At 42.7% G+C, this 23,997-nt stretch overlaps 1 protein-coding gene and 1 pseudogene across 4 annotated transcripts; both read left to right on the forward strand.

The window, feature by feature from the left end:
- The first annotated feature begins 515 nt into the window (after nt 1-515).
- LOC121443720 lies at nt 516-1,517 on the forward strand (annotated as a pseudogene).
- A 10,079-nt stretch (nt 1,518-11,596) lies between these two features.
- LOC121443740 (regucalcin-like) lies at nt 11,597-23,729 on the forward strand. 4 transcript variants are annotated; one of them, XM_041645536.1, is made up of 7 exons: nt 11,597-11,666; nt 13,374-13,551; nt 15,687-15,869; nt 18,530-18,745; nt 20,418-20,549; nt 21,619-21,773; nt 23,104-23,729. In XM_041645536.1, exons 2-7 carry the CDS (start codon nt 13,389-13,391, stop codon nt 23,152-23,154), a joined length of 900 nt encoding a protein of 299 aa, XP_041501470.1. In that variant the 5' UTR covers nt 11,597-11,666; nt 13,374-13,388; the 3' UTR covers nt 23,155-23,729. The 4 variants fall into 4 exon arrangements, with proteins under 4 accessions (XP_041501470.1, XP_041501469.1, XP_041501471.1 ...); XM_041645535.1 differs by lacking the exon at nt 11,597-11,666 and adding an exon at nt 11,878-11,990; XM_041645534.1 differs by lacking the exon at nt 11,597-11,666 and adding an exon at nt 12,699-13,014.
- The last annotated feature ends 268 nt before the right edge of the window (nt 23,730-23,997 follow it).

Below are 23,997 nucleotides of genomic sequence, written 5' to 3' on the forward strand. Positions count from 1 at the left end.
GAAAGAAAAAATTATTAAATTGTGTTTCTTTTTGTAAGTCCTGGAAATATTTTTACAGGACAAGAAGACTTTGTTATTGTGGTTATGAGAAAAGAAAGAAACTTAATTCCAAGAAAAAGAAGAGTTTCTGACACAACTGAGTCTTTTGTGGTTTTGTTTTTGTTGCTTTGAGAGAGGCTTTCACCTCATAGCCTGACTGACCTGGAACTCACTGTGTAGACTAGGCTAGTCTTCAAAGATTTGCCTGCCTCTGCCTCCCAAAGCGCTGATAGGAAAGGCATGCATGCATGGCTAGCTCACCCACTACTGCGAGTCTCATAACATTTACTGACCATTTAAAAACAATACCAAAGGCTGGAGGTGCAATTCAGTAACAGAGTTATTGTCCAGAATGGACAAGGCCCTGGACTCCGTCCACAGCATTAAAAAAAAAAATGAAGTAGGCTCTCTGCTCCTCCCTGTTCTAGAGACAGCTGCTTCTTTTCGTGCCTTGCCAGCCTCGTTCCAGAGACACAATGGTGAAGGTCGGAGTGAACGGATTTGGCCATATTGGATGCCTTGTTACCAGGGCTGCCTTCACTTCTGGCAAAGTGGACGTTGTTGCCATCAATGACCCTTTCATCGACCTCAACTACATGGTCTACATGTTCCAGTATGACTCCACCCATGGCAAGTTCAAAGGCACAGTTAAGGCTGAGAATGGGAAGCTTGTCATCAACAGGAAGGCCAGCACCGTCTTCCAGGAGTGAGATCCTGCCAACATCAAATGGGGGGATGCCGGCGCCGAGTATGTTGTGGAGTCAACTGCTGTCTTCACCACCATGGAAAAGGCTGGGGCCCACTTGAAGGGTGGGGCCAAGAGGGTCATCATCTCCGCCCCTTCTGCAGATGCCCCCATGTTTGTGATGGGTGTGAACCATGACAAGAATGACAATTCCCTCAAGATTGTCAGCAATGCTTCCTGCACCACCAACTGCTTAGCCCCCTTGGCCAAGGTCATCCATGACAACTTTGGCATCGTGGAAGGACTCATGACCACAGTCCATGCCATCACGGCCACCCAGAAGACTGTGGATGGTCCCTCTGGGAAGCTGTGGCGAGATGGCCGTGGTGCTGCCCAGAACATCATCCCTGCGTCCACTGGCGCTGCCAAGGCTGTGGGCAAAGTCATCCCAGAGCTGAACGGGAAGCTCACGGGCATGGCCTTCCGCGTTCCTACCCCCAGTGTGTCCGTCATTGATCTGATATGCCGCCTGGAGAAAGCTGCCAAGTATGATGACATCAAGAAGGTGGTGAAGCAGGCATCTGGGGGTACACTAAAGGGCATCCTGGGCTACACTGAGGACCAGGTCGTCTCCTGTGACTTTAACAGTGAGTCCCACTCTTCCACCTTCAATGCTGGGGCTGGCATTGCTCTCAATGACAACTTTGTAAAGCTCATTTCCTGGTACGACAATGAATTCGGCTACAGCAACAGAGTGGTGGACCTCATGGCCTACATGGCCTCCAAGGAGTAAGAAGCCCGCCCTGGACCACCCATCCCAGCAAGAGAGAGGCCCTCGGCTGCTGAGCAGTCCCTGTCCTAACTAACCCTTGACACTGAGCATCTCCCTCACAGTTTCCATCCCAGACCCCCAGAATAGCAGGAGGGGCTTAGGGAGCCCTACTCTTTTGAATACCATCAATAAAGTTCATTGCACCCCTCAGAAAATGAAGTAAAATTAAATTGTCAACACCATATATGTAATGTTAATTTATACAGAATAAGGGGTACATTATTTAAACTTTTTAAAATTCCCTGTTCTATTTTCTTATTATTTTCTAATGCTATGAATGAAAGCTGAAGCCTCACTCATGCTTATGAAGTAAGTGCTTTGCCCCTATGCCCTCAGAAGTTAGATGAGTCCCCATTGTTTCTACAGATACATACATATGAGAATAACTATATGGAATCATAATAACAGATGTCTTAGAAGAAAGTCTGAGTTTATAAAACCTTTACATTGTCGCTACAAATGATAAGAATTTCAAGTGTTAGCGTGAATGGACATTTTCCAATTCTAATTCCAAGACCTTAGATACAATAGTAAGTTGGGAACCCAACTGATAAAATTCCTTCTGTGCTAAATAAGGAGTTTGGTCAGGTGCTTGGAAAACCCTCGCACTTCTGAACTGTGCTCTATCCCAAGAGGACGTGACCAACTATTTCTGGGTCTCAGATATGACCTCATGATCTTCCTTCTATCCCTGGGGCCCACATAGTGGAGGGAGAGAACCAACTCCCACAAGTTGTCTTCTGATCTCCAGATGTGGCAAATGTTTGTGCAGGCACATGCATTGAATAAGTAAACAAATGTAATTCATTTTTGAAAAAAAATATTAAATTGCTTAATAAATACAATGGACAGATGAGAAACTGACAGTTCAAATAGAGATATATTGGCCACTGAATGCAATCTTGTATTCTTCTTTCCTAGAATGACATCACTCTTATCAAGCATAAATTCATGAGAAGTACAGAGAACTGATGGAATTACAATTACCAAAGCTCCCAGAAACCCCTAGAATATTAGCAGCCTAAAGTATTGCCATTATTCAAAGAAAGAACAAGAAACCTGAGTGTAGGAATGGATCTTACTTTTGCAATAAAAGTCATTTGAGGACTACAAATTACAAAGTAAAAACATCACTATGTAGTGATATTTCATTTGTATTTTAATAAATCAGAAAGTGAAACAGACCCCCTGGTCAGGCTTACAGACCAGGCAATGGTGACACACACCTTTAATCCCAGTAGCCACACTAGTTTGCCAGAGAAACTGCGCAGTAGTGACACACGCCTTTAATCCTAGCCCTAGAGAGGAATATAAAACGGGAGGAGACAGCTCTCGCACAGTCTCATTCTGACATTCCTGGAGGCAGGATCTCCATTTCAGACTGAGGTCTGGCTGTTCTGCTTTTCTGACCTTCAGGATGAACCCCAATATCTGTCTCTGGGTTTTTATTAATCGGACTGCATCATTGCAGGGAAATCTAATGACTACATTTTGCTTGTGCATGAACACTTTCTCAAAGTCACTACGTTTAACCAATTCACCCACGGTGTCTTCAGTTAGAATACTCTTAAGGTTATACCTTTATTTCAACTATATTACATGTCATTCCCTGAAGATGAACTTTCAAATACCAAATTCTTAGCTTTTGAGGATGGTGCCCTTAGGGTTGGCAAGATAGGGTAAAGATGTTTACAGCCAAGACTGTTGCCCTGAGTTTAATTCCAAGGACCCACAAGGAGGAAGGAGAGAGCCCAACTCTTGAAAGTTTTCCTCTAACCTACACACACACACACACACACACACACACACACATACACACACACACAAAGAGAGAGAGAGAGAGAGAGAGAGAGAGAGAGAGAGAGAGAATCAATTAATTAAATAAGAATAAAGAAGAATGGCACCTTAAAGGGGGCAATTTCCATCCATCTCTGGAAGTGTAATTCTACGCTATGTTCTTTCATCATTAAAATTAAAAAATCTTTAAACTGTTCACTTTTAACATGTGTTTCTATAAAAAACTATGGCCATATTTTCCTGTACTGATTATATTCACAGATGAAAATTAAAATGCAGCCATTAAAATAATTAAGTTAATCATTCATGATAAATAGTTGGTTCATTTTTAAAGTGTTTGTTTAGATAGGGTCATGTAGCCCTGGCTAGCCTTGAACTCTGTATGTAGCTGAGAATAGCTTTGATCTTCCTGTCTCTACCTGCCAAGTGCTGAGATATGCCAGGTATGTGCCTGGCTTGCTGTCATCTCCTCTGGCAGTCCCAAGTGTGATTCCTTCTGTGCTAAATAAGGAGTTTGGTCAGGTACTTGGAAAATCCTCCCACTTCTGAACTGTGCTCTATCCCAAGAGGACGTGACCAACTATTTCTGGGTCTCAGATATGACCCCAGCTTCATCCCTTGTAGGCACAAGTGTTGGGAATGGAGTTCAGCAGGAGAGGGCTTCCCTGAGTTTCATCATCAAAGCTACAAAAGACAAAACACCCTCAAGCCTGTACAAAATCTCAAACCTGAAGGTGGGGTTTTCTAAAAAATGCCAGAGAAAAACTGCCCTTGACTGTCAGTTACTGACCTCACACCAAATTCCAAGGCATTTGTGCAAAGTTCAGTTTCCTGACTTGACAAGTAAGCAACCCTTTGCTGTGACCACCATTGAACATTTATTCCCTAAGGCAACTTTAAGCTAAGAAGTCAGGCTTGGGATGTAGCTAAATTAAGTATTTATCCAGTATGTACCAGGCCCTGTTTGAATTCTTGCCTCCAACTTCTACCCCACCTCTGAAAAAAAAAAGCCTTTCTTTCTTTCTTTCTTTCTTTCTTTCTTTCTTTCTTTCTTTTTTTGAGACAGGATTTCTCTGTGTAGCCCTGATTCTGTGTAGACCAGGCTGGACTCCAGTCTCCTGAGTACTGGAATTAAACAAATTGTCTAGAAATCCTAAGAATTCTTAAGAACCTTCCAAAAGCTGCTGACAAATAGATCGTGTCAGTCCAAGGCTAATTTCCTGATTCTTCAGTCTTTCTCCCCCCCCCCCCCTTTATCACGCCTGCTCTCCTTCACACAGCACCCAGCTGGAAGCCCTATCTGTATATACATTCCTTTCTTGATCCTGTGACTTTGAGAAATGGCTTTTCTTTTTTTCTATTGTTCAGTGGTGGATTGCTACTCATGGTGGCACATAACTATAGCTGCAGGAATAGTTGAGCTAAGAGGATTGCCCAGAGTTTGAAATCAATGTGAGCTAAACAGTGAGTTCTAGGCAAGTCTGGACTACAGCGGCTGAGCTAACGGGAGCTCACCAAGGCCAGCTGGACTGGGACTGATGGAGCATGTGATCAAACCGGACTCTCTGAATGTGGCTGACAATGAGTGCTGACTGAGAAGCCAAGAACAATGGCACTGGGTTTTGATTCTACTGCATGTACTGGCTTTGTGGAACCTAGTCTGTTTGGATGCTCACCTTCCTAGACCTGGATGGAGCGGGGGGGGGGGGGGGGGGGGGGGGGGGAAGGACCTTGGACTTCCCACAGGGCAGGGAACCCTGACTGCTCTTTGGACTGGAGAGAGAGGGGGAGAGGAGTGGGGGGAGGGGGAAGGAAATGGGAGGAGGGGAGGAAATGGAAATTTTTAATTAAAAAAAGATAAGAAAATTAAATTAATTAATTAAAAAAAAAACCAGAACAGCCAGGTGGTCATGCCTGCCTCTAACACTTGGGATGGAGAGGCAGAAGGAGCAGGAGTTGAAAGTCATACTGGGCACCATGGGAAGCACAAAAGAGTTATTTATAACCACTCAGTAATTTTTTTTTACCTTAGAGGCTTCTCCCATTTTAGAAAAAACAAATACTTTTGTTTGTTTGTTAGTGGCAAGGGTGTCCTTGAATTCCAGATCCTCCCATCCGTGAGGCAGGATAGAAAGACAGTGAAGGGAAAGGAGTCCCTCACCCCAAAGTCTGGTTGAAGCCCTTCAACAACTGAGAATCAATATTGCCAGCACGAAGTATGGGAGAGATAGCTCAGTGGTTAACAATGATTGTGGAGGACCCAAGTGCAGCTCCCAGAAATCATGGCAGGCAGTTGACAACCACCCTTCATTATACCTTCAGGGGATCCTATACCCTCGAGCACATACCCGCACAAACACACACACACACACATAATTAAAAATAAAATAAATCTTTAAAATTTTTCAGCTGATGAAGGTTTTTCCTGACCCAGATAAAAACTTAAGAATTTTCTTGGAATCTCACCAGATACCCTTCTATAGTAAAAAGATACATCCTAATCTCTTGTAGCCCTGGTGGCTCCTGATTTTATCTTATCAGGCTCCTCCAGAGCCACCAAGTTTTTATCAAAAAATGCAAGGATTGCTTAGAAGTCCTTTGAAATGTAACTTAAGAGAGCCATCAAAACTGTATATGGAGCCAAGGCCAAGAGACTTCAAAGTGACTCATCTTCCAGAAGCTCAGACCCATAATCTTGGCTCCCCTGCCTGCCTGTCTTCCCATTTCTATTGAACTCCAACTCTGCTCCCTACAGGCTCATCCTGAAAGCCTTTTCTGTGCTGGGGCCAAGGATCCCCAGCCGGATTAGGAGAACTCCCGAGAGTGCTCCAGGCTACAGGATAGAGCTGGGGCTCAGCCTCTGCCATTGCTAACACACCTGCCCCAATGCTGGGATGGCAGCTGTGTGCCACAACACCTGGCGGAAGAAAGAAATCACTCTGATGACTTTCTCCTGAATTTAACTGTTGGTTGACCAAAATGTCATTATTTCTCCCTTAAACATTTTAACAAGCCCATTTCTTTTTGGAGGCTCATTCTGCTTGGGAAGTTCTTCCTATCATTACAATGGTCTCATAAATATTGTTTCAGGCTAGGGACATGGGTCACTGATGGGATGTTTGCAAAGCATGTGCAAGGCCATGGGTCCTCTCTCAAAAACACACACACAAACAAACAAATAATGTCAAAAAAGAAAAAACTAGTTATAAAACTTGTCCAATTCACAGAAATGACCAAAACTAGCCTACCCTGGCTTGCACTGGTGAGTCCTATTTCTCTATCATTGTCCTTAGGTACTAGACTAGAATTCAAATACCCAATCATAAAGGCTGGAGAGGTAGGCTGATGATTCAGGTGCTCTTCCAGAGGATCCGAACTCAATTTCCAGTGCCCTCATAGAGGCTTACAGCTATTGTAGGCAATCCACAGGTCCCAGACATATGTGTGGTGCACAGATATACATGCAGGTAAAAGACCCAAAATACAAAATATATTTTTAACAATTTTCTAAATAGGGCCTGGCAAATGGCTCAGCAGATTTGTCAGCGCGCTTTTGGAGGACCTGGACTCAATCCTAGGTCCCCTCATGGTGGCTCAGTCATCTGTAACTCCAAGGTCATGGGATCATGCACTGTCTTCTGGGCTCTGTAGCTACCAGGCATACATAGTACACAGACTTACAAGCAGGCAAGAGACCTACTCGTGTAAAATAATAAATAATTTAAAAATACCCAATCATATAATTACTCCTATTCCCTGACAGCATCCAGTCCTCAGACTCTCCCTGAAATCACCCTAGACAAGGTCAAAACCTTCCACAGTCTCTGTCCAAAACTTTGTTGCTGCAATATGGCACAGTTCCCTTTGTCGTGGCCATGAGTCAGAGAACTTCAGTTTGATTGTGACTACTGTGCTGTGGCTATGTAAGAGAACACCTTTGAAGGACTAAGATGTAGGTCAGTAGTGTAGTTTATATAGTGATGGAGTAGCATGAATAGACCCTACATTCAAGTGCTGCCCGCCCCCCGAAAAAGAGAGACAAAGACAGACAGACTGACTGACAGAGAGAAAAAGAGAGAATATTTGCAGAATCCAGCTAAAGGATAATCAGAAATTCTTTACACTAGTTTTGCAACTTGTGCTGGTTAGTTTAGAATCACCTGGGAGGAATCCAGTGAGGATGACGTGAGAGGCAGCATTTCCTAGGCTAGGCACAAGAGTAAGGAAACTTGGCAAAGCTAGCAAGTGAGTAGCCTGCGGTGCTGTTGATTTGTTGCAACTAGTTTCTTGAGTTTCTGCCTTGACATCTCAGTACCGGGCTGTAATGAAATTATGAGCCAAACAAGCCCTCTCTTCCCCTAAAATAGCAACAGAAATGAAACCAGAACACGAATGTTCTGTAAGATGAAAATTTTTTTTCTAGATTGTCCCAGCTAGCTGTGGTGAAACACAGCTTTAATCTCAGCACTCAGGAGGCAGAGGCAGTCAGATCTCTGAGAGTTTGAGAGCAGCCTGGTCAACAGAGTGAGCTCCAGGACAGCCAAGGCCACATAAGAAAACCCTGTCTCAAAAAAGCCAAAATTAAAAATAAGGTTAGCCCTCCGTGAAATAAATACAACAGTAACAACTTGAACAAACTCTGTCAGCATGGCATGTGACAGAAAATAAAGGTGACCTGTATGACTCCCTGTCTAGTGAGTCTTTCCAGCAGCAGATCCAGAGAGCTGAGATGAAGTCCCAGGAGGATGACAGAAGTCTAGGAGAGAAATAGTGGAGGCATGAATGAATTAAAGAAGGTCAAAAACAGCCAGGCGGTGGTAGTGCACGCCTTTAATCCCAGCACTCGGGAGGCAGAGGCAGGCGGATCTCTGTGAGTTCGAGACCAGCCTGGTCTACAAGAGCTAGTTCCAGGACAGGCTCCAAAGCTACAGAGAAACCCCGTCTCGAAAAACAAACAAACAAAAAAATGTCAAAACCATCCGGCAATTAAAGGGAGATTGCTCTTCTTTCCTGGTGATAACACCAAATGGCAGATAGCACCACCGGGAGGATCACAGAACTCCTGGACTAGGCCTGGGGCCACAGCAGCTTCCATGGATGTTGCAGCAGCAGCCTTGAAGCCACAGTGGTTAGCTGGGCTGAGGCTGCAGACTCATGGAAGTCATATGGTCAGATCAATTTACAGAGGAGGGCTTCTGTCTCCCCTCTCCATCCATTAAGAGTCTGAGATAAGTAATAAATAAAATAAATAACCTTTGCCTGGGGGATGTCCCTCCTTTGAGACAGGGTCTCTCATTGGCTCACATCTCACCAATTACGCTGGACTGGCTGGTCATTGAGCCCCAGGGACCCTCCTGCCTCCACCTCCCAGCACTGGGATTACAACCACATGCCCTTATACACGGCAGGCAGGTTCTAGGCTTTGAACTCAGGTCTTCACATTTGCAAAGCAAACAAACACTTTACTGATTCTTCTTCCCCAACCCCGTTAAAGATCATGCTGACGCAGAAGCAGACCCTTGGCTTGGCTTGGTCCAACTGTTATTGTGTTTGTGTGGAGATGCTTCTGAGAGAGCAGCAGACCCCACAACAACCCTGCAAGGTGGTTCCTTGCTTCTGCACCTAATCTCCAGCCAGAGATACTAGGACGCTTTCAGTGCCTGTGCTGAAGAAAGCAACAATTCCGGTTGCTGCTGATTGTTGCACTTTGGTCAGGGATCACACCGCCACTTTGGGCAACCTCACCAAAGCCAGACTTGTTGACATCTGCACCATTTTGTAAAAACTTACACCAGAGTAGAGGACCCAGTTTTCAACCATGACTACACTATAGGGAATTTTGTTCATTGAGTATGTGTGCGCGCCAGGGCACACTTCTGGAAGTCAGAGGACAACTTGTAGGACTAGGTTCTCACTCCTTCTACCATGACCTTGTGGGTTCTGGATTCATCTCAGGTGGTCAGAAGGACCATTTCTGTGGACTTTAATTAGGAAACAAAAAATGGTGAGATATTCCAGTTTGGATGTTGCCACTCATAAAGGCAGGGCAGGAAGTTTGTTGAGGAGAGGATTGCGTTGGGCCTGTTCACCAGGCTTGCTGACTGTTGAAAGACGTTGATCTCCTGATATAGCTCTGGGAAAGATCAGGGCTCAGATACAGACTAGGGAGGGAGCCATATGAATTCCAGGAGGCAGAGGAAGACCAGACAGGAACAAAAGGAGACTGCCTAGAAAGTAGAGCAGAAGTCGGGTGTGGTGACACATGTTGTCACCCCAACATTTGCGATGCTGAGGTAGGAGGATGACATTGAGTGTGAGGGCAGCCTGGGCTACATTGTGAGTTCTTGGTCAGTCTGGGATATAGAGTGAAACCCCTCTCACTCCCTCCAAAAAAAGTTCCCCCATTGCTCTGGATGGCTTAGTGTGCTTGCCAGAGGCTTTTCTCCAGTTCAACATACAGTTTGGGAGCCTCCCTCCTCTGCACATGTTTGAGAGCACATTAGAGTGATTGCCTTAAGTATATCCTTGGGTGAAGGCAGTCAAAAACTGGTTTTTCCAAGTTCCCGTCCTTAAACTCCCCCCCCTTAAACTTTAACTGAGTTCTGGGAGTAGAGCTCAGGGCTACTGTGTGTGTGTGCTGCATAAGGACAGAGCCTAGGTTCCATCCCTAGTACTGTCCCCAAAGAAAGAAAACTTGGAAATGAGTTTGTTCTGATTGTGTCCAACATGTCTGGAGTATCTTGTACTTTGGGTTGCTCATTTTATTCCTTTCTTACTTAGTGAATTAAAACTATGCCAAGCCAATGGTGTTTTAAATGTGTCAGATGACTTTTGAATCGTTCAGAAGGCAAAGAATGGGACAGTATATTCAGGATAGGCCATCTTCGAGTATTTACATACAATAAAGCCCACAAATCTCAAGTGTAATACTAGATGTTTATTTTTAACTACACTTATTATTTATGGGAGGGGGTATCATGCTTATATCATAGTCTGTGCATGTCAGTCAGAGGAAAATTAGTGGGATTCTGTCCGTGCCTTCCACCATATGGATCCTAGGGATTGAAGTCACCGACTTAGCTAGGCTGGCTGGCCAGAGATGCTCCATTCTCTACTCCAGAGTCACAGATATGAAGCCACCTGCTACGCCAGGCTTTTTCAGTAGGTGCTGGGATCCAAACTTGGGTCCCCATGCGCATACACCAAGTACTGTACCAAATACGCCATCTCTCCGGCCCCTATTTTAATTTTGAACTTTGGAAATGATCTCTTTATGCATCTATGGCTGACTTGGAACTCTTCACCTAAACCTAGCTGTCCTGGAACTTTCAGTGACCTGCTTCCTCCTCTGGAGTGCTAGGGTGATGTATGTGCCACCGTAGCCACCTCCCTCCATTGCTTTTTAAGAAAAAAAAATTGGGGCTCGAGAAACTACTCAGCAGTTAAGAGCACTTGCTAATTTTGTAGATGCCCTGGGTTCTACTCCCAGCACCCGATCCAGCACCCGATCCAGCACCCTTTTTTGGTCTCCACAGACACTAGGCATGAATGTATCCAGTGCACCTATCTACATGCAAGCAACACATACACACATAAAATAAATGAATATTTTTTAGAAAAGGGAAAAGTGGGACAGAGGCAAGAGGAATCAAGGCTATTCTTATCTACATAACCAGTTTAAGGCCAGCCCAGCCTACCTGAGACTGTTTCAAAAGAAAAGAAAGGTGGGGGGCTGAGTTTTGATGTGGAGTTGGTGATATACAATGAGACTGTCAAACAACAATTTCTTAAGGGCTAGGGGTGTGGATCAGTGGTAGAATACCTGGAGGTAGGTGGTCCTGAGTTTCACCGTAACCCTACAACAAGGAAGGGAAAAGAAATAACATGTATAGCTCTCGGTGGGGACTGGAAAGCTAACTGATGTTTAGGATCATTTATTCCATGTGATTTTTAAACCATATCAAATAAAGTCATTTTTCTTCCCCTTCCAAAAATATTTTTGCAAGAGTTGGCCTGTTGCCACCAAGGTCTTCCCAGCTAGGGAGACAAAGGGCTTTGTTTAACCGCTTTGTTCTTTTCTTTTTAACCTATTTGTGTTTAACCAGATCCCTGTCCCAATCCCTTAGGTATTTTAACAACTTCTTTCTGTTTGTTGAACTAAGAGATTAACTTTAGATAGCTATCCAAACTCCAAAGTTTACGTTTGCTGTGCCCCTGCCGCTTCTCACGCCTGCCCCGGCTGGATTCCGCTGGGTGCTTCCAGTTGCTGTGGGAGACGTGAGGGGAACAGCAGGAGCACCGGGAGCGAGAAAGGTGAGGCCTGCCTGACGAGTTTTTTTCTCCTTCCCAAGGTTCTCTGCGTGACCTTTGAGCTGCCTGCGCTGTCCCACTAGCCTTGCGAATATCCAGGACAGTACAGCATTCGTGGAGAAGGCAAGAAAGCTAGATCCCCAGGCGACCGGGAAGCTAGATTCTCTCACCCTTGTCTTCCCACCCTGCGCAGAGACCAGCAGGAGACCCCGTGCCAGGAGAAGGCAGGCTCGGTGGCGGTCAGCTTCCCAGAGCTCTGTCATTGCTGTCACTGCCCCCAACCTCGGGAGGCGCAGCAGTGTCCGAAGAACCCTCCCGTTGGCACAGGTACTCCACCCCCATCCAAGCCGCCAGTCAGAACCTCCCTTCCCCCCAGCCCGGGCAAAAAAAAATGGGTCATTTGGCAGCACTGCCCCCCCCACATGTTGCTTGCCTGTGGGGTTAAAAATACTATTGCAAAAGTCCCACGTCTGATCTTGCGGCTTATCTAAGATTGATAGCCCTTTGGAGCCTGGGCCAATTTTCAACAGCCAATGAAACATGGCCAATGCTACAGTGCTGGGAGTTAATACTTTGAGACAGAGGTCTGAGCTGTGTTTCTAAAATCATGCAATTTATTGAAGGAAACATTAAACCAAAGCTTGTTCTCCCCCGACCCTTGTATTCACTTGCCCACCCATGCGTGGTAGATCCCTGGGAGAAGCATGATGTTGCTGCAATTTCCATCCGCACTAAGGCCTACTGGGGCAGACTTGCAGAGCCAAGTTTCCTGCTCCTTCAAGGGAGAATTCTTGATAGATCTCTATTTTTCTGATATTTTTTTCTTTTTTTATTTCTCCCAGTTCACTGGTTACAGTCTTTGGCCTAAAATTCAAGCCTAGATTGTTCTTTGCCTGTGGGATTCAAGGCTCCCTACCAACTAGCCTCAAGGAGCCAAGCTTCAACAACAACAACAACAACAACAAAAATACACGAACGAGGGAAAATGCCCTTCACACCTGCGACTGTCTGAATTTGAAAATGGACATGGGCTTTTGGGGGGAGGTAGGGACAGAACTAGATATTAACCCCAAGCCCTAGCCACACACCAAGCCTCTGGCTGGTGACTTAATTCAGTGTATTATCACTGATGAATACATTTCTAAAACTGGCTGCCCCCCAAGGAGATCAATAGCATCCATTGATGAGGGGGGAGTGAGAGCATAAAAAGGTGACCTGCAGACACCCAGAGGAGCCACCAATAAGGGAGCTGCCCGCCCCCTTGGAGGTCAGGGTGCCAGCATAAAAGGCTGAGTTAGTACCACCAAGGTGTGGGTGGCAGAGTGCTTCTTTTCTGAAAAGACCCTCACTGGTAAGTTGACTGAAGATGCCTCATGCCGCGTCCTACTAGCCCTTTCTTCTTTTTCCTTTTCCATGCTGCTTGCCTTGCTCTGATGGGGGGGGGGGCATGCACCCGCCTTTTTGTTCTGATCCAATACTGTCATACCTCAAGGAGATTTCACATTTGGTTCCAGGCTGCCTTAATAAAATTAATTTTATAATAAAACAATTAACAGGTTTTTTGTCTTCCTATTGCATCTAAAAGCTCTATTTACAGTGTACAGAAGTGCTACTGTGCATACCTTAACTACCTGCCGTCCGTCCGTACTGGGTCTTGTGCTGAATTTGCTCCATACAATTGCCTTTCATTTATTCTGTTCCCTTTAATAGGCTTTTCCTGCGACCATGTCTTCCATCAGGATCGAATGTGTTTTACGGGACAACTGCAGGTGTGGGGAGTCTCCAGTATGGGAGGAGGCATCCAACTCTCTGCTGTTTGTAGACATCCCTGCAAAGAAGGTTTGTCGATGGGACTCCCTCAGCAAGCATGTGCAACGAGTGGCCGTGGGTAAGAATGAAAGCCGAGCTCCTTTCCTCACAGTTAGCCATCTTTTCCCAGCTTGGGGGGATATAAGGGGGACATCATTGCCTTGGGTCCTTCTTCTTAAAGCCTGACTAAAGATACTTTGAAATCTTTTGGGTTATCATGGTCTCTGTGCCCACTTGAACCCAATGATGATCATCAATATTTTTCTCATTCTCTTGCATGGAGCACAGCATTCCCACCTTCCTTTGCTTTAGTTTGTGATACTGGAGATGGAACCCTCGACTTCACGCATGCTCAGCAAGTACTCTACCACCAAACTATGCCTCCAGTGCCCTGTTTCTGTTTTAATGCTGAGGTACTATAGTGTCTCTTTCAGTATAGTCATTGCCTTCCGATAACAGTATCCACGGCGAACACTCCATTAGTGGCATAGCAAAAGCTATCTGCTCTGGTTAGGCCAAGACCTCCATTTTTTAAAAAAACCAACAATATAAACAGATGTATCACTTCTTTGTGAAAAAAAAAGAGTTCCTAGGCTTCAAAAGCATCAACCAGTACTGTTTACTCCCAGCACGAATGTGAGATTACTGACAGGATTCCCAAGAGAGCTTTGTGGTTTCAGAGGAGTTTTTAGGGCTTTCTATGTCTCAAGGCAATGGGCCGGGAAGTGCTTATCAAGTAGGCAAACAAGTTTCTGTTTTTGTTATTGGATCCTTGGGAAGAGATAGCAGGATTTTCCTAAGTCAAAGGGAATTTCTGGTTTCTGCTCTTTTCCCATGAATCCAACTGTGAGTTTAAAGCATGTTTCCCTGATGCTGAAGATTGAAACCAGGACACACACACACCACAAGCTGCATTCCCAGACTTTTTGAAAAAATTGATTTTGTGTGTGGGGCATACTGGTTCCACCGCACCCATGTTGACATCAGAGAAGAACTTGCAGGAGTCGGTTCACTCCTTCCACCATATAAAGTCAGAGGACAACTTTTGGAACTCTTTTCTTTACACTATATGAGTTTTGGGGATTGAACTCAGATTGTCAGATTTGGTAGCAAAAAGCCCTTACCTACTGAACCGTTTTCTTTATAAGGCAAGGGCTTGATATATAGCTAAGGTTGATGTGGAACTCACAGGTTCTTGCTTCCACTAGAAGCAGCTTCAAACTTACCCATCAATGTGTTTATAGCTCCAAGCAGAATGCTTCTGCCTCTGCCTTCCCTGGTCCCTCATTCCCAGCATTCCCCAAATTCCTACCCATAATTAGCAAAGTTTCCCAGTCTTGCAAAGGGTCTATGTGTTAGCAGGAGTTTAGAAAGCTAAATTATCAGGAGGCATCTCAGGCTGTAGTTAGATTCCTTGTTAAGAGCATGACCCTCCTTATAGGGTCTTGTATATTCCCAGGGTCCCCAAGGGCTTGAGTCACTTCTGAGCAGGGCTTTGAGCTAAGAGCATTTAGCTTTGATGAGGTGCTTGGGAAATGTTTCTAAACAAGCTCAGATAAGTGTATTTCCTGTGATACCCAACATGGTAATCTCTCTCCACTTAAAAAGGTTTCTTTTTAATACAGGGAAGAATATTACAACCAGAAAAGCTAACTATTAATAAAAATATAAGAATATAATAGAGATATAAGGGTTGTATTTCATTGCATATATAATCGTATTATTCTTACCACGCATATTTTCAAAAATATTTGGAAAATGAGAAACAATTTGTAATTAAATATATTAAAAATAAGGACTCTTTCAACATGCTATTAACTAATACGGCCATGTACACCAATAATACTAGTATTCAGAAGGTAGAGGCAAGAGAATACTGAGACTGGGGCTACCCCTCTGCTACATGGTCAGACAACATCTTAGTACCATTAAAATCACTGGACCCACGGGGTGGTGGCGCACGCCTTTAATCCCAGCACTCGGGAGGCAGAAGCAGGTGGATCTCTGTGAGTTTGAGGCCAGCCTGGTCTACAAGAGCTAGTTCCAGGACAGCCAGAGCTAAACAGTGAAACCCTGTCTCGAAAAAGCAAAAACGAAAAAAAAAAGAAAAAAATCACTGAACCCCTGCCTAAGAAATGAAATATGACACAGGGACCTCTGTGCTCGACCACCAGACTGCCTACTACCTTCTAGGTATTGTCTTTACCTCTGCAGATGCCCCAGTTAGCTCAGTGGCACTTCGACAGTTGGGAGGCTATGTTGCCACCATTGGAACCAAATTTTGTGCTTTGAACTGGGAAGATCAATCAGTATTTGTCTTAGCCACAGTGGATAAAGATAAGACAAACAATCGATTCAATGATGGGAAGGTGGATCCTGCTGGGAGATACTTTGCTGGTATGATTTCTTTCTTTCTTTTTTTGCCCCTATTTCTTGTGTTTGAATCTTACTCTGTGTGTGTGTGTGTGTGTGTGTGTGTGTGTGTGTGTGTGTGTGTGTTGCTGTGGGATGAAACAAAAAATGTATATATACTAGATAAATGTTCTACCAAAATAAGTAATACTATATAATGAACATATATATGTATTAAACCTTACCTAGAGTTAGAGAGTGACTTGTAAACATTTTGTTCTTGTTTTCATATGTACTCTATCTGAGCCTTTCTCTCTCCAGAAACATTTAGGGCTGCATGTGTGGGTGTTTTGTGTGTTCCCTAAGGAAAACGACTTTTTTTCTGGGACACAGTCTTACTATGCAACTTTGGCCAGGCTGAAAGTTGCTAAGTAGACCAGGCTGACCTTGAAGTCACAGAACTACACCTGTTTCTGCCTTCTGAGTTTTGGAATTAAAAGTGTGTGCCACTGTGCACACAATTTAGTAAGCAACTTACAAAAGTTTAGTATTGATTCAATAAGTCTGTATTTCTAGTATATTAACTGACTAAATAATGTCCATTATGGAATTTTCCCCTCCAGTGAGGGATCCAGTCTGGAATCATATATTGTACTTACTTGTCTATTCATCCTCTTAATGAAGCATTTTCTTGACCCTCCTCCCTTCTCTCTTTTTTATGGCATTGTCATTTTTAAAGAATATGATCCCTTAAGTGTCTTTTGGCCATTTGAACTTCTTCGGTTGAGAATTCTCTGTTCAGTTCAGTGCCCCATTTTTAATTGGGTTAATTAGCATTTTAAAGTCTAGTTTCTTGAGTTCTTTTTTTTTCCTTGAGTTCTCTATATATTTTGGAGATCAGACCTTTGTCTGTTGCAGGGTTGGTGAAGATCTTCTCCCAGTCAGTAGGTTGCCTTTTTGTCTTAATGACAGTGTCCTTTGCTTTACAGAAGAGAGGACCTATACAATATATATATATATATATATATATATATATATATATATAGAGAGAGAGAGGACCTATACACTACATACCTATATAATATATATATACACAATATATATATAGAGAGAGGACCTATACACTACATACCTATATAGAGGACCTATACACTATATACCTATATATAGAGAGAGGACCTATACACTATATACCTATATATAGAGAGGACCTATACACTATATACCTATATAGAGAGAGGACCTATTCACTATATACCTATACAGAGAGAGGACCTATACACTATATACCTATATATAGAGAGGACCTATACACTATATACCTATATATATAGAGAGGACCTATACACTATATACCTATATAGAGAGAGAGGACCTATACACTATATACCTATATATAGAGAGAGGACCTATACACTATATACCTATATAGAGAGGACCTATACACTATATACCTATGTAGAGAGAGGACCTATACACTATATACCTATATATAGAGAGGACCTATATACTATATACCTATATATAGAGAGAGGACCTATACACTATATACCTATATATATATATAGAGAGAGGACCTATACACTATATACCTATATATATAGAGAGAGAAGACCTATACACTATATACCTATATATATAGAGAGAGGACCTATACACTATATACCTATATATAGAGAGAGGACCTATACACTATATACCTATATATATATAGAGAGGGGACCTATACACTATATACCTATATATATAGAGAGAGGGGACCTATACACTATATACCTATATATATATATATATATAGAGAGAGAGAGAGAGAGGGGACCTATACACTATATACCTATCTATATATATATATATAGAGAGAGAGAGGGGGGACCTATACACTATATACATACATGTATGTGTGTGTATATATGTATAGAGAGGAGGGCCCTATACACTGTCCTCTTGCCGCTCAAGCTTGCTTCTCATATTTGCAATCTGTTTTCCTCTTCTTTCCAATGAAGCATGAATAGTAGCTTCCCAGTTTCTTTGCTCTAATCAGTCTGCTCTGGCCTCTGAGAGCATGTGTCACCCAAGTCCATCTCCCTGAATACTGAACACCGACTTAAGGGAATGAAGTACTTGAGACATTTGTCTTTATTTGACTTTGTGTTTCAGCAATTTGATCCCAGTGTGTGGGGGTCTAGGAGTCCACAAATCTCTTTTAAGGGGTTACATATCTCAGGCTGTCCCCAATCTTCTCATCGTCCTTCTTCGGCTTCCAGAGTGCTGGGATTACAGGGGAGGGGCCACCACACTTAGCGTCTACCATGCATTTTGTTCAGGTTTTATGCTTGTGCTCAGTAGGAGAAAATGAGGTTAGTTCATGTTTATCCCTTCTTATTTGAAACCATATCTCTAAATTGCTAAATAGTGGGTGTGTACACTTGTGTATATGTGTATGTGTGTGGATGTTTGAGAGAGAGAGGGGGGGGAGAGATAGAGAAAGAGAGAGAGAGAGAGAGAGAGAGAGAGAGAGAGAGAGAGAGTTTGAGGAAGGGGGTTGTTATATAGCCCAGCTGGACCTCAAAGTCACCAACTGTTTCAAATTCACCCTCGTGTCTCCTAATCTAAAGTGTTGGTATCATGATCCATAATGAGGGAAGATGGGGGTTGTACAGGATGAACATCTACAGGACTGAGCTAATGTTCTTTGTGTCCCAAAGGCACCATGGCTGAGGAAACAGCCCCAGCAGTACTTGAGCGGCACCAAGGGTCCTTGTACTCCCTCTTTCCCGATCACAACGTTAAGAAATACTTTGACCAAGTAGACATCTCCAATGGTTTGGATTGGTCCCTGGACCATAAAATTTTCTACTATATTGACAGCCTGTCCTACGCTGTGGATGCCTTTGACTATGACCTGCATACAGGACAAATCTGTAAGAACATCTTTATTAGTTTTTATAATACCACTCATATCATTTTTATATCTTAATGATCAGTAAGGGATCTCTCCCACAGTCCATGTGAAAAAGTATTTCTTTGTCAACTACAGAACTTTGAAATTAAAGATGACTCAGACTTGACTGAGCTGCCAGTCAAGCTGTGGTCCCCAGCACAGCTGAACTCTGCTATTTGGGACTAGGGCTATAGCTGGCCTACTGAAACTAGGCCTGAACTTTTGCTTTCCATCTCCTCCCTGGAGAATGAATCTTAACCTATCAGATAGCACCTAAAGGCACATAATATACAACAGAGTGCAAGAAAAGAGGGAAAACTCTGACCATTTGGGTGCCCGATTCTTAGTTGATCTTTAGTTAATCGTAGGCAAATGAACAATCTTTGAAACAGAAAAATAACAGAAAAGTGCTTCCAGGTTGGTTCAGTTCCATCAATGTTCTGTAAAATGAGCCATCACTGGGAACTTCTAGGGAAAAAATTATTTAGAAGAATTTAAAACGGAGACCTTGAAACTGTTTAATGAAAGTGCCAGACAGGAAGAGCAAAACCAATCATAAAAATGACTTGAAAAAAGTCACAAGGCTTTATGTAGATTTAATCAAGGGCAAACTCTTCCAGGGCTTTTCTTTGAAGTGTGTAGTGTTCTTTTTATGACTATTCTTACCCAATTTCCTTACACATGGATTTAACATTTTTCCATTATACCTCAATGTGATTGCTGGAATGACCTGAATTTTGTAGCTGGCTATTCTTCTGTATTGTTTTTTTTGAGGTGCTGGAGAGCAAACTCATTTCTTTGTGTGTGCTAAGGTACCATTCCAGCCCTCCTCTACCTTTCACTGTCCATTGTTTATTTACTCTGGATCTCCTTTAAGCAGCCTGAGGATTTTAGAATGCCCTTTTTAATAAGTAAGCTCTTTAAATATTGTTTCTTGATTTTGTAGCAAGTAAGAAAAATAATGAGTGCCCCCCCCAGGGTTTGTACATGCATTGTTCATATGGTACCATAAAGCTGCCATATAGATCTTCAGCTTAGTAAAAGCACGAGTGTTGGTCACTAAGACAGTGACGTAAGCACAGACTGAAGAACGTCCGAGATAGACTTGCAAAGCTTAGTTTCGGTCAGCCTCAGAGAGCTACCTATAGATACTTTACTAAGAATTTGGAAATGACTGCTCCTATAAGACTAATCCTAGTGCTCACAAGTCTGAGGCAGGAAGATTATTTTAAGACTCTAAAGACAGATTGGGCTATACAACGAATTCTGGGTCAGCCTTGGATATAAAATGAGAAATTGTATCTAAATAAATAGATAACGCAGCTTTATTGAGCTTAGTGGTAGAGCATTTGTCTACCATACACGAGGCTCTGAGTTCTATCTCCAGAAGTGAAAAAAAAAAAGAAAACCAACTTTTCTTTTCCTCTGAAGTCTTAGAAAGCTTAGAAAGCTTAGAAAGCTTTATATATCTATAAAGACAAAAAGGAGTGAATCTATCCCAATCATGTAGTAAAAATCCTCTGTTCACATGCCAGCCACTAGACAAGCGTAAGTGACCAATGTTTATAAGCAGCTTGAGAGGGCACTGTCTACTCGTTAGCATTGGGTGACCCATTGTTTTGTCGTGTTTTGGTTTTGGTTTTCAACTGCAGCCAACCGCAGAAGTGTTTACAAGATGGAGAAAGATGAACAAATCCCGGATGGAATGTGCATTGATGCTGAGGGAAAGCTTTGGGTGGCCTGTTACAATGGAGGAAGAGTGATTCGTCTAGATCCTGAGACAGGTAGGCTGCAGACGAAATGGAACCCTACCCAGTCCAGAAAACTAGAGAGCATTACTAATACAGTTAGAGTTATCTTAGTGGTCTTAACTGGGCAATTTGGGAAATGAAGGCAAAATACACAGCGCCAAATTTATAGTCAAGAATTTCTATGGAAGTAAGTCTCTCTGCCAAAAGTTAATTGTCAGAGAAGGTAAGTTAAATACATGGATGGGAGCCAGGTAATATGGTAGCTTATATATAAACCTAGAAATCAGGAGATTAAACCAAGGGGATGGTGAGTTTGAGTCAGTCAATACATATACAGAAGGACTTCCCACATCATTTCCTCTTTTCTGTCTAAATAAAAAGGAAGGTTTAGTTAAAAATTACATGTAACAAAACAGGTGTCAAGCAAGAATTACAGTTACAATATTTATATCTACTTTATATTTTATCATAACTAAGGGAAACTATAATTATAACTATCTATTGTTTAACTCCATCAAAGACTTCAGAAGTATATAATATTACCTAAGAAAACAGAAAGTGCATTTTAAGGAACTTCCAAAACTCTAGAATTGACAGAGACATCTCACTGCCTAGACAGTCACCCAGAGTTCTTCAGTACCATTGGCATACCAATCTTCACCCTACAGGCCCATAGTATCCAGTAGACTTTTCCAAGAAATGTCCTACTTTGTCTCTTTTGATTGATTTTAGTTTGAAGTCTATTTTGTTGGATATTAGGATAGAAGCTGCCATTTCTTATGCTGAGTCAGAAAGCCTTCTCTTAAAAGAGTTGCGGAGCTCCTGCTCACTGCCAGCATGCACAGCCCATTGGGGGGGGGGGGAGTGTGAGCCATGCTTTCTTTTGTGTCTAGAATTCCTTTCCAAGCTTCCTCAGGTTTTAAGTTGATGTAGTCAGCACATGTTGGTACGCCATTGTGATGTGCACTAGCCCCTTCCAAGGGATGAATTCTGAGCCCCACAGTCTCTTAGACCATCCCTATCCTTCAGAAAAGCTCCAGAAGCATTGTGTATGTTGCAAATTTTTAGACCTAAATTTCAAATAAAGTATTTGTTGACCTAGGAAAACGACTCCAAACTGTAAAGTTGCCTGTTGATAAAACAACATCATGCTGCTTTGGAAGAAAGGATTACTCTGAAATGTATGTGACCTGTGCCAGGGATGGGATGGATGCTGAAGGCCTTCTGAGGCAGCCAGATGCTGGTGGCATTTTCAAGGTGATGTGGCCTTTTGGGGGGCGTGGAGGGTATTCTGTTAAATAATTGATCAGTGCTTCTGCATACTTCCCAAAAACCATGTGATTGGCATGTTAATCTAGACTATAAGTTATGTAAAGTTCAGAATGATGTGTCTGACCTACTTTCAATAGTGTTTGTAAGATCATCTGATTGTTCTGATGTCATAAAAAGATGTGCAGGTTTTTAACAATTTTTGTGACAGCAAACACTGATTTAAAAAATCTTACATGAGTCAGGCAGTGGTGGCGCACGCCTTTAATCCCAGCACTCGGGAGGCAGAAGTAGCCAGATCTCTGTGAGTTTGAGACCAGCCTGGTCTACACAGAGAGAGTTCCAGGACAGCCTGGGCTACACAGAGAAACCCTGTCTTGAAAAACCGAAACAAACAAACAAATAAAAACCTACCTTTCTTGACAGGTGAGAAAATAATAGAACTAAATTGCTCTATATCAGTGTGCATGCTCGCTCATTGAACTGGAATGTATGTGAATGACTGGTTGAACCATGTAATACCTAACTCTTTTTCATGATAAAAAATAAAATGGAGCCGGGCGGTGGTGGCGCACGCCTTTAATCCCAGCACTTGGGAGGCAGAGGCAGGCGAATCTCTGGGAGTTCGAGGCCAGCCTGGTCTACAAGAGCTAGTTCCAGGACAGGAACCAAAAGCTACGGAGAAACCCTGTCTCGAAAAAAAATCAAAAAAAAAAAAAAAAAAAAAAAAAAAAATAAAATGGGGGGGGGCTGGAGAGATGGCTCAGTAGTTAAGAGTACTGACTGTTCTCTCAGAGGACCCAGGTTCAATTCCCAGCACCCACATGGCAGCTCCTAACTGTAACTCAAGTTCAGGGGATCTGACACCCTCACACCAATGCACATAGAGTTAAATAAATTTTTTAAAAAAATAAAATAAAATGGGGTTATTAAAAGTAGCTACACATGTTATTATTTTTATTTATTTATTATATATAGTGTTCTGCCTACATGTATGCCTGCAGGCCAGAAGAGGGCAATATATATATATATATATATCAACCATGTGGTTGCTGGGAATTGAACTCAGGTCGTCTAGAAGAGCAGTCAGTGCTCTTAACCCCTGAGCCATGTCTCCAGCCCCTAGACATATTATCTCAATTTGCTTGGTGTTTGTTTGTTTGTGACAAGATCTCACTCCATAGCCCAGGCTGGCTATGTAGTCTTCCTGCCTCAACTGCCCAAGTACTGAGGTTCCAAGTCTGAGCCACCATGCCTGGATCTGTAACAATGGTTTGAAGACTATAATTTACCAGTTTCATTCTTTTTTTCCCAACAGATTACTGGTCTTGGGGTCAAAGGAATCGCCCCATATTCCTATGCAGGGTAAACTGCAGCTCTTCCTTGCTGTCAGAAGAAAATGCTTTGAAGACAACTGGAGAACTAAGGGACTTAAACCAATGAAATTTCAATCTTTTTTTTAATGAGACAATGATATAGCAGGGCTAGGCTTTAATTTATAGTTTTGCCTGGGTGCTGGGGAATAAACCCAGTGTGTGACATATTAACTAACAGTGAATTACATTCCTTGTTTTTCTAAAAGTAGAGCATTTTTCACAGAGAATAAGTGGCTTTAATAGCACATTCTAGGCCTTCTATTAAAAACAATCCTATAGAAACGCAAAAAGTTGTTCAACTATCAATCAGCCTGATGACTGCAAATTGCTCTTGGGTTGAAATGGGACTATGTCCATTTTTTTCCTGCATTCTATACTTGCTGGATCCAAAGCTTCAAAAAATTAATGCATAGAAACTTGGTGATTTATAATGATTTTGGGATACTTCCTGTGTGTTATTTTTACAAACTAAGATACTGTCACAGGATATGATACAAACACCGTGTCACAATCTGTGGTTCTAACTGCCACCTACTGGATATAAAAAAAAATACATCACATGGCAAAGAATTTACGTTACTTTTTTACATTTATTCATCCGTGTGTGTGTGTGTGTGTGTGTGTGTGTGTGTGTGTGCGCGCGCGCACGCATGTGCAAATCCTATTTCAAGGACTTGATCTCAGATGGTACCTTTATTGACGGACATCTCACTGAGTGTCGCTGCTGCTTCCTCTTCCTCCTCTTCCTTTTTAAATATTTATTTATATATTTTATGGATGTGACTGTGCTATTTGCATGTATGCCTGCATAACAGAAAAGGGCATCAGACAGAAGA

Source organism: Microtus oregoni, unplaced genomic scaffold, assembly GCF_018167655.1.
Source record: "Microtus oregoni isolate MIOR12 unplaced genomic scaffold, Mior012 000112F_ref0000385, whole genome shotgun sequence".
NCBI lineage: Eukaryota > Metazoa > Chordata > Mammalia > Rodentia > Cricetidae > Microtus > Microtus oregoni.